This window comes from Lipotes vexillifer, unplaced genomic scaffold (assembly GCF_000442215.2).
Source record: "Lipotes vexillifer unplaced genomic scaffold, Lipotes_vexillifer_v1.1 scaffold225, whole genome shotgun sequence".
NCBI lineage: Eukaryota > Metazoa > Chordata > Mammalia > Artiodactyla > Lipotidae > Lipotes > Lipotes vexillifer.
Genome location: NW_006787630.1, coordinates 2,717,096 through 2,728,534, shown reverse-complemented (window position 1 = coordinate 2,728,534; position 11,439 = coordinate 2,717,096). Strand labels below are relative to the sequence as shown.

Genomic DNA, 11,439 nt, shown 5'->3' with positions numbered 1-11,439 from the left:
CTGGAGGGGTCGGGCGGGAAGCACGGGTGTGGTCTCGCCTGCGCGGAAGCTCCCGAGCCAGTGTCCAGTGGGAGCCCTCACGTTGCACGTGGGTTTCAAGTCCACAGCTCAGATCACCTTCTAGCCGCTTGGTTTGTTTTCTAGACACAAAGTCCTAATATCTCCTATGTCCCCTGCCCGTGAAAGGGCACGTCTCACCTGGCACCAGGTGCTGCCTCTGGTCCCTCCTGACTGGACGCCCAGCAGCCAGTGTCACCGCGTCACGACTGTCAGGGGGTGTCAGGCGTGGGGGGACGAGAGCGCACGGTCCAGGCCCACGAGCCGCCGTGCCGTCCATGGAGCCGGTGCTGTGGCTGTAGCTGTTCCCTCCCCCACCCGCGGGAAGAGACCACCGTCCCCTTACAGACTGTTACCAAGTGAAGTCATGTGGACCCTGCTCGGGCCCCAGCCTGGCGAGGCGCTCTGCCCCAGTGGGGAAGGGTTCCTTTTTCCACATGGGTTCAAGTAGGCAAATAACAGAACCAAAGCCGAGACCAGTACAGCACAGGCTCTATTCAGTGGCCAAAGAATGGAGAAGCGGGAACTAAGTTTACAGATCAGCTTCTCGCCCTCCTGGAGAGAGTGGTTTAATTTTAAAGACAAAGGGAGGAGGAGTGAGGCTAGTGATGGGATGAAGGGGCCTTGGGGGGGGGGGGGGGGGGGGCTTTTTCCAAGGGGATGGGGCTCCTTTTACCCGTTTCTGGTCCTTCATGTCCAAGATCCTCCCCACCGACTTCTGAGCCATCCGCAGAGTTGGGGACCCAGAGACCCCCTCCCCGGCTTCTTTTTTCTTGAAGGCTCCCAGAATTCCCTGAATCTGTTATACCCAGGGTTTATTATGGTGAAGGATGCAAGTTAAAATCAGCGAGGACAGAGGGGATGAGCAAGGTCCAGCTTCCTCAGCTGTGGCAGCCCAGGGAATCCCACCTGCGTCCTGAAGTGCAGGGTTTATTGGGGTCTGTCACGTCAATGTGGGGACCACCATGTGCCTGGCCTTGGTCTCCAGCCCCCGGGGGGAATCGGGAAGCCCCACCGAGTATCACGCCGTCAGCACAGACCAGCCTGGAGTGAGGCCCAGGGAGCACGGACACTCCCGTCAGACTCAAGGTGACCTCTGGAGCCAGGAGCAGAGGCCCGGCCTCTCTGTGGGCAGGTGAACCCACACCGCACGGGCCCTGGTGCAGTGCCCGTTCCACCTGGTCAGCTGGGTGCACGCGGGTCAGCCAGTGTCTGTGTGTCTCAGCCTGTGACCACAGGCCACACTGTCCTGTTCTGCTCACAAGAGCGAGGCCAATGGAGGGACAACAGGGGTGGGAACAAAGCCGGGTCATGGTCAGGCTGCTTGAGAAGGGGTCCAAGGAGCGAGAACCCGGCTGCCCTTGTCTGGTGAGCCGAGAGCTGACGTCCACCCTGTGGGCAGCCCCTCGCCCCATGTCCCGAGGTAAGGCTGCCTTTCCTGCACCCTGAGGAAGGGCCATGCCTGTGTATACAGCAGGATGGAGAGCAGTGCACGCAGCAGGCCTGATGCCTGCCCTTGGCATGTACTTGGGGGCTTGCTGAGGCTGGAACATCCCGACAGGACGTGGGCCGACCCCGGGGAGGAGGTAGGGGTGAAGTGTTTGGGAGCCTCTGGAGGGGATCCTCACCTGTCTTCACACGTGGACTGAGGACACAGACCAAGGGTGGGCAGGCGGGGGAGCCCACGAAGGGTCCTGGGTCATCCCTGAGGCTGGAGGAGGGGTGTGGAGCTGGGGGTGACGGCGGTGGGGACGACGGGCTGATCACAGGACAGTGTGGAGACAGAGCATCCGAGGCAGCGGGGAAGGTGGAAGACTGTGCCCGGCGGGAGGACGGAGAGACCAGCAGGCGGCGCTGCAGGCGCGGGTAGCAGGGCTGCTCCCTGCAGGGCGACACCAGAGACCCGCACCACTGGAAACCACGGGGTGTCCGGACAGAACCCCAGAGGATGGGGGGCCATATGGGCGGGAAGAATTTGGAAGAGTCACCTGATCTCCACATGTCCTGGGGGAGGGTTCCCTGCTCTTAGAGTCTCCCCACCTGGGGCAGTCAGCACACTCAACAGCCGGTCAGTGCGAGGCTTGGAATTTCTCGCGAGGATGAAAGGGAAGGGGGGGGGAAGGAATGACAGACAAGCTCTACGTGTTTGGACAGCACATGCCACTCTAATTTCCAATCAGGAAGAGAAATTTCCCAAAGGCTTAGGCTGCCCCTGTAACCAGAATGGGGCTTGGAGCAATCCTGCCACTCTGTGGCCAGTTTCAGAAAGAAGTTGAAGACAGCTGCTCAGGGGCACTGCAATCCACCACGCCTGCAGGGTTGTAAATGACGACTACTGTAGAAAAATGTCTTGGGGTAAGTAACCGAAAAGAACTTGAAAACGAGGCAGAAGTGCAGGAACCGGATTGCAAGAGGTAGATTGGACTCGCCGTTAAAGCAAGTGAAAGCTGCTCAATACTGCCTACGATTCAGTTGGCCAGAAAGGGTGTACGGGTTGAAACCCATACGACCTTCGTGGCCAACCAAACATGCGGGAAAAGCAAATCAACACTACAGAGATGTAGCGCTTTGCCCCGGTCAGAGTGGCCAACGTCACCAAGCGTAAACCCAGAAACGGAGGGGAGGACGTGGGGAAAAGGGGCCCCTGCGGCGCGGACGGTGGGAGCGTCGATCGCTAACAGCCACGCTGGAGGAGGGTACGATGTTTCCTAAAAATTCTAGAAAACAGAGATACAGGGACTTCCTGGTGGCGCAGACGTTAAGAATCCAACTGCCACGGCAGAGGACACGGAGTCAAGCCCTGGTCTGGAAAGATAACACACGCCGCGGAGCACCTAAGCCTGTGAGCCACAACTACTGAGCCTGTGCTCTAGAGCCCGTGAGCCACAACTACGGAGCCCGTGTGTCACAACTACTGAAGCCTGACGCCTAGAGCCCGTGTTCCACAAGAAGAGAAGCCACCACAGTGAGAAGCCCGTGCACTTCAACGAAGAGTAGCCCCAACTTCCTGCAACTAGAGAAACCCCACACGAAATAACGAAGACCCAACATGGGCAAAATTACTTACTTACTTAATGAAAAGTCAATAGAGTTACAGAGCATACGGCACTCCCCTCCTGGGTGTATATCTCGGGATAACCATAAATCCATAGGACACAGGAACTTCAACTATTAGTGCAGCACTTTTGCAGGATCCTCGACTTGGAAACAATATAAACGTCCTTGGAAGGAAAAGATGGATAAAGAAGATATGGTACTTACGTACAATGGAATAGTACTCAGCCGTGAAATCAATGAAATAAGGCCAGTTGCAGCAACTCGGGTGGACTGAGATACGATCATTTCTAAGTGACAAAAGTCAGACACAAAAAGACACTTAGCATAAGATATCATTTATAGGTGGAATCTAAAAATGGTCACACATGAACTAAATTACAAAACAGAAACAGGCTCACACATTTAGAAAACACATTAAGGCTGCTAAAGGAGAAAGGCGGGGTGGGGTGAGGCATAAACCAGAGGGTTGAAATTAGCAGAGACACCCTTCCAAAGACCAAACAGGTCGACAAGACCTACTCTATACCTCAAGAACTGCACTCAGCACACTCTAGTCACCAGAAAAGAATATACACGACTGGTAAGAATCTTAAAAGAATATATGAATGTCTCTCCGTAAGTGAAACAAGTGGATGTGCAGCAGCCAGAAAGACAGAATGGAAAATCACCTTGACCCCATTATAAAAATAAATTTTTAAAAAACAAAAAAAAACGACACAGAAAGAAAATATCACAAAATTCGTTCAGGGGCTGTGATGCAACCTGGATTGACCACATCTAGACCCACAGCTGCGTGAGACATAAGGCTGGATACTTGGGGCTGATAGGATTGGTGAGGTTCGGAGAGCAAATGCAGACCCTTTGAAGTCGTACTGCATGGTACCCACGCCAGTGCCCAAAGAAACAAGTTGAAAAGTGGAGCTCAGGGGCACTGCAACTCACAATCGTGCAGGATTGTAAATGATACCTAACGTGGAAAAATTCCTTGAGGTAAGTCACGGAAGAGGACTTGAAAGCAAAGCAGAATTGCAGGAATGGGATTTCAAGAGGTAGATTGGTCTCGCCTTGAAAGCACATGGAAAGGAGCAGAATTTCTTCAAACGATGCCCTTGGCCAAAAAGGGCGTATGCGTTTTTTTCTCAATATATTCAGGAAAAAGGCCAATTCCCTTTCTGGCAAACCAAACAGGCGCACGGTGCAAATCAACACTACAAAGAGGTATCACTTCGCATCAGTCCGAAGGGCCATCCTCACAAAGTGTAAAAACCAGAAATGCAGGAGAGAGCGTGGAGAAAAGGGAGCATTTTTACATTGATTGTGGGAAGGTAAATTGCCAACGGCACTCTGGAGAAGTGTAGTTTGTTTCCCAGAAAATCTAAGAAACAAAGCTACAGAGCATACGGCACTTCCACTCATGGGAATCTATCTTGGGAAAACCAAAACTCAATAGGACACAGGCACCACGACGTTTAGTGCTGGTCTGTTTACAAGAGCTTCGACTTGGATACAACAGAAATCTCCTTGGAAGGAAAACATGGACAAAGAAGATGCGATACTTATGTACAATGGAATGTTCCTCAGCCATGAAATCAATGAAATAAGGCCAGTTGCAACAACTCGGGTGTACTTAGGTACAATCATTCTCAGTGACATAAGTCAGACAGAAAACAAGAGACTTATCATAAGATATCAGTTATATGTGGAATTTGAAAATTGCTACACATGAACTAAATGTCAAAAGAGACACAGAATCACACACTTAGAAAACACACTTATGACTGCTAAAGTGGAAAGTTCGGTTGAGGTGAGGCATAAACCAGGAGTTTGAAATGAACACAGATACCTTTCCATAGACCAAATGGGCAATCAACGAGGCTTACTCTAAAGCTCAAAGGACTGGACTCAGCACACTCAAGTCACCGGAAAAGATTATATACAACTGGTAAGAATCTGAAAAAGAATTTATCGATGTCTCTCTGTAACTGAATCAGGTGGGTGTAAGGCAGCAAGAAACACAGCACTGAAAATCAGCTACACCCCATTATAAAAATAAATTACAAAAAGAAAAAAGACACTGAGTGGGAGAGAAATTCTTAAGAGGATTCGTTCAGGGGCTGCGATGCAACATGGATTGACCATACCTAAACACACAGCTGGATGGGAACCAAGGTTGGACACTTGTGGGGCAGAGGCTTGGTGAGCATGAGTCAGCAAATGCAGCCCCTTTAGAGTAATACTGCCTGGTCCGGATTCCATGCGTCCCAAATCTCCAGATGCAGGCCACCCTTCGTACAGCTAAAACATGCGTGGGACACCCAGAGGATGGTACACCGTGTGACCGGGAAAGATTTCTAAACCGCACCACATTTTTCAGCTCGGGTTTGCCATTCCAGCCGCTTTACTAACAATCTCCCCACTTGCAGAGTCAGTGCCCTTAACCTCCTGTTTCATACAGTTTGCAATTGGTCCGGAGGATGAAGGGGAAGATGGGGAACTAATGAGAGACTAGCTGTAGGTGTTTGCACGGGCACATTTACCTCTAATTGCCCACCAGCAAGAAGAATTAACCAAAGCCTCAGCATGCCGTGCCTGAACCAGACTAGGGTCTGAAGCAATCCTGCCGTACTGCGGCCAGCTCACAAGAAAGCGAGGGGAGAAAAGGAGCTCAGGGGCACTGGAATTCACAAACCTGCAGAGTTATAAATGACAGCTTTCGTCCAAAAACATATTGAAGGAAGGCTGCGAAGAGGACTTGAAAGTGAGGCAGAATTGCAGGAAACCGATTTCAGGAGGTGGTTTGGAATTGCATTTAAAGCCTATGAAAATAGGCAGAACGCCGACAAGGATGCCCTTGGCCAAAAAGGGCGTATGCGTTTTTTCCTGAATATATTCAGGAAAAAACGCATACGCCCTTTTTGGCCAACCGAGCAAGCTTGCAATGGAAATCCACGCTACAGTGAAGTCTCACTTCCCCCTGGTCAAAAGGGCCATCTGAAAAAAGTGTAAAAACCAGAAAGGCAGGACAGGCCATGGAGAACAGGGAGCCTTGTTATGCTGATGGGGGGGATGTAAACTGCCAACGGCCACTCTGGAGAAGTGTATGGTGTTTCCTAAAACATCTGAAAAACAGAGCTACAGAGCACAGGGCACTTCCGCTTACGGGCGTATATATTCGGAAAACCAAAAATCGACAAGACACAGGCACCCCATAATTTCGGGCTGATCTGTTTACAAGAACCTCGACTCGGGCACACCTTAAATATCCCAGGAAAGAGAAAAATGGATAAACAGGTTGTAGTACTTATGTACAATGGAATCTCACTCGATAAACAGGTTGTAGTACTTATGTACAATGGAATCTCACTCAGCCATGAAATCAACGTCATAAGGCCAGTAGCAGCATAATGAGTGGATTTATGTACGATGATTCTCAGTGAAGTAAGTCACACAGAAAAAGAAACTTATCATAAGATATCACTTAGAGGGGGTTTTGAAAAATCGCTACACATGAACTGAGTTACAAAACAGAACAGAGTCACACATTTAGAAAACACACTTATGCCTGCTTAAGGGGAAAGGTGAGGTGGGCTGACAAGACTTTCAAATTAGCACAGATACCGTTCCATCAAACAAATATGTAACACATGCAAATCCAAATTAGAAAACCCTATCAGCTCACAGCAGTCAGAATGGCCATCGGCAAAAATTGTGCAAACAATGAATGATAAAGGGGTTGTGGAGAATTGGGTACCCTTGGTGCTAAGTGGGACGTGGTAAGAGCCACTAATGAAAACACAACGGAGGTGTCTTAAAAAGGTAAACATTGAGCTACTATATGATCCAGCAGGCCCACTCCTGGACCTATAATCTACAAAGACAGAAACAAAGACACAGGCAGGCAAATCTGCATTGCACAGAATTACAATAGCCAAGATATGGAAGCAACCAAAACGTCCATCAACAGATGAGAGGACAAAGAAGAACTGCTACATGTACAGATGGAATATTAGCCAAGGAGAAAAATGACACAATGCCATTTGCAGCACTGCAGATGAGTCTAGAGGTAATCATGCAACTTGTAGTAAGTCAGAAAGCGAAAGTCACATATCCTATGGTATCACTTATAGGTGTTGCCTAAAAATTGATACCAGTGAAGATATTTCCACAGAGAAAGGCAATCACAGATTCATTAAAGAAACTTATGGTTCACCAAATGGAAAGGTGTGAGGATTGGATACACTACGACATTGGGCTTAACAGAGATATACAAACACAGGTGAAGTGTATAATCAACGAAGACCTACGGAATACCAGGAGAAGACTACTCAACATTGAGTCATAACCCACATGGGAAAAGGATCCGAAGAACAATACATATATGTATATGTGTAAAAGAACCACATCTCGCACTCCTAGAACAAACAGAACAGTGTAATCAAATTTGCTGTGTTAAAAAATAAAAATTAAAGTCAAAAAAACGAACAAGAAGTAATGAGACATAAACTTAAGGGGCTTTTTCCTGCCACATTCCATTCTAACTTACAACCTAGGAACACGACTTCCAGAAACGGTCTGCTGCCCTAGCAAACCAGATTTGGGAACGGAGAAATGCTGCCGCCTTGCGGCCGTTTCCCACAACAGCAGCTTTAAACCCAGCGTTAATGGTCACGTAATATTCAAAATAATTGCAGGCCTGTAAATGACACCTGCCGTCAAAAAAAATACTGGCGTCACAAACCGACCAGAAAATTCAAAAGACGTCAACATGTCAAGAAGACAATTTCAACAGGCATATTTCACGCACACTTTGTCTTTCTTTTTTGTTTGTTTAAAAAAAAAAAAGAGGCATGGAAAAATGCTCAACATCGGGAATTAATAAAGCCATGCAAATCCAGTCTACAGAAACGTTCACCTCACAGCCGTCAAAATGATCACCAGCAAAAAAGTCTACAAAGAATAAATGCTGAGGGGGATTCAGAGAACTGTGTACCCTGTAGCTGCTGGGAGGATGTAAACTGGTAACAGCCAGTAGTCAGAACAGAATGGATGTGCGTTTAAACGTCAAAATTGAGGTACTATGTGATCTTGTAGTCCCTTTAATGGGCCTACCACCCGAGCAGAGCAGAATCAAAAAGACACAGGTTGGCAATCCTGCACTGCAGCAACATGTACCATAGTCAAGACCTGGAAGAAACCAAAATGTCCATCAACAGAAAAATGCACCAAGAGGAAGTCGTCCATGTACACAGTGGAATATTAGCCATGGAAAAGCATGCAACAGTGCCGTTGGCACCACCATAGAAGGACCTAAAGGTCATCACCCAACTTGACATAAGAAAGAAACCGAAAGACAGATATCCTACGCCACCACTTCTAGGTGTTACCTAAAACTTGATACCCAAGAAATTATTTCCAAGAGAAGGACACGAACGGATTAACAAAACAAAATTATGTTTAACCAAATGGAAAGGTGTAAGGAATGGATGAATTACGATATGGGGGTTAAAAGACATGTACTAATACATATGAAATATATAATCACAAAATACCTATGGAATACCAAGAGAGGTCTACTCAACACTCTGTAATAACCTACATGGAAAACGATCCAAAGATGAATAGATAGATACATAGACATAATAAACCGGATTCTGTACACCTAGAACAAGAACATTTTTATCTAATTTACTCTGATAATAAACAAAAATTAAATTTAAAAAACAAACAAGAAGGGCTTCCCTGGTGGCACAGTGGTAGAGAGTCCTCCTGCCGATGCAGGGGACACGGGTTCGTGCCCCGGTCCGGGAAGATCCCACGTGCCGCGGAGCGGCTGGGCCCGTGAGCCATGGCCGCTGAGCCTGCGCGTCCAGAGCCTGTGCTCCGCAAAGGGAGAGGCCACAACGGTGAGAGGCCCGCGTACCGCAAAAAAAAACAAAAACAAAAACAAGAAGTAAGGAGATATAAGCTCTTGGGGGTTTGCCCTGGCACATTCTACTCTAATTTGCAGCCTACTAATACAATTTCCAAGAAGCCTCTGTCGCTCAAAAACCCAGAGTTCGAAACGTAGAAATGCTGCCCACTTGTGGCCATTTCCCGCAAGAGCGGCTTTAAGCCCACAGGTAATGGTCACTTAACATTCACAAAGACTGAGGGCTGTAAATGACACCTGCCCTCAAAAAATATCCTGAGCTAGGGAATGGCCAAAAAAATTCAAAACAGGCAACTTTTTCAAGAAGATAGAATGAAGAGTTAAGTTTTACTCACTCTTTTTTTAAATAAAGGAAAATGGATAAAAGGTCAACATCAGGAATTATTAGACTCATGCAAATCTAATCTACAAAATGGTTTCAACTCACACCAGTCGACTGACCATCAGCAAAAAGTCTACAAACAATAAATGCTGAAGGGGTTTTAGAGAATTGTGTACCCTCTAGCTGCTGGTGAGATGTAAAGTGATAAGAGCCAATAATGAGAACAGAAAGGAGCTGCGTTTAAAAGTAAAATCTGAGCCACCATTCCATCGAGCAGGCCCACCGCTGAGCCTCTCACCTGAGAAGACCAGAGTCGAAAAGGCACAGGCTGCAACATCTGCACTGCAGGAGTTTTCACAAGAGCCAAGACACGGAAGCAACCAAAATGTCCATCAACAGATGAATGGATATAGAAGTGGTCCATGTACACAATGGAATATTAGCCATGGAAAACAGTGAAACACTGCTCTTTGAGGCACCATAGATGAGCCTAGAGATAATCACGGAACATGAGGTAAGTCGGAAAGCAAAAGACATATATCCTAGGATATCACTTATAGGCGTTATGTAACAACTGACACAAATGAACATATTTCCACAGAGAAAGACACTCACAGACTTAGAAAACAAACTCTGCTTATCTAAAAGGAAAGGTGGTGGGAATGGATAATTTAAGATTAGGGTTACCATACGTAAACAAATACACATTAAATACATATAACAAAAAGACTGGCCATATAGCAAGGGAGGTCCCCGGAACACTCTGTAATATTTTACATGGGAAGTGGACCTGTACATGAATAGACATAAAATGTACAAAGGAACCAGATTGCGTACGCCTAGGACAAACAATATTCTAATCATTACCCCGATTACAAAAATTAAAACAACCAAGAAGAAGTAATGAGACATAAACTTTTGGGGGTTTTTCCTGGCACATTCCATTCTAATTTACAACCTGGGAACACGACTTCCAGAAAGGCTGTGCTGCCCTAGTAACCAGAATTGGGAATGGAGAAATGCTGCCGCCTTGTGGCCATTTCCCACAACAGCAGCTTTAAACCCAGGGCTAATAATGGTCACTAAATATTCACACTCATTGCAGGCCTGTAAATGACACCTGCCGAAAAAAAAGAATCCTGGGGTCGAAAATCGAACAAAATATTCAAAAGAGGGCAACCTTCCAAGAATTCAATTTCAAGTAGTATATTGTACTCACACTTTTTTCTTTCTTTTTTTTAACAGAAAAGAAAAAGGCATGGAAAAATTATGAATTTTAGGAATTTTTAAAGACAGGCAAACCCAAATTACAAAAACCTATCGGCTCACAGCAGTCAGAATGGCCATTAGCAAAAATGATGCAAACAATACATGCTGAAGGGATTGTGAGAAATGCGTACCCTTGGTTCTAAGGGGGACGTGGTAAGAGCCACTAATGAAAACACAATGGAGGTGCTTTCAAAAGGGAAACATTGAGCTACTAGTCAATCAGTCATACCCACTGCTGGGCCTATCACCTGAGAAAAAGAATCAAAAAGGCACAGGCTGGCAATCCTGCACTCCAGCAATATTTACCATAGCGAACACTTGGAAGCAACGAAAATGTCCATCAACAGAGGAACGCACCAAGAAGTGGTCCATGTACACAATGGAATATTACTCCAATAAAAAATATAAATTAAATTTTAAAAACAAACAAAAGTAAGGAGACATCAGCATTTGTGGGTTTATCCGGGCACACTGCACTCTAACTTATAACCGAGGAACACCACTGGCCGGAAGGTCTGTTCCCCTAGTACCAGCGTGGGGAACGTAGAAAGGCTACCGCCCTCTGGCCGTTATTTTACATCTTTATTGGAGTATAATTGCTTTACAATGGTGTGTTAGTTTCTGCTTTATAACAAAGTGAATCAGTTATACATATACATATGTTCCCATATCACTTCCCTCTTGCGTCTCCCTCCCTCCCACCCTCCCTATCCCACCCCTCCAGGCGGTCACAAAGCACCCAGCTGATCTCCCTGTGCTATGCGGCTGCTTCCCACTAGCTATCTATTTTACGTTTGGTAGTGTA

At 46.8% G+C, this 11,439-nt stretch overlaps 1 protein-coding gene across 1 annotated transcript in view; it reads right to left on the bottom strand.

Annotated features, from left to right (window-relative positions):
• Window positions 1-11,439, bottom strand: part of PLPP2 (phospholipid phosphatase 2) — a 39,587-nt gene that overhangs the window by 2,631 nt on the left and 25,517 nt on the right. Inside the window, 1 exon segment of the mRNA XM_007460457.1 lies at window positions 1,686-1,939. Within this exon segment, the coding sequence (XP_007460519.1) occupies window positions 1,686-1,939 (254 nt within the window).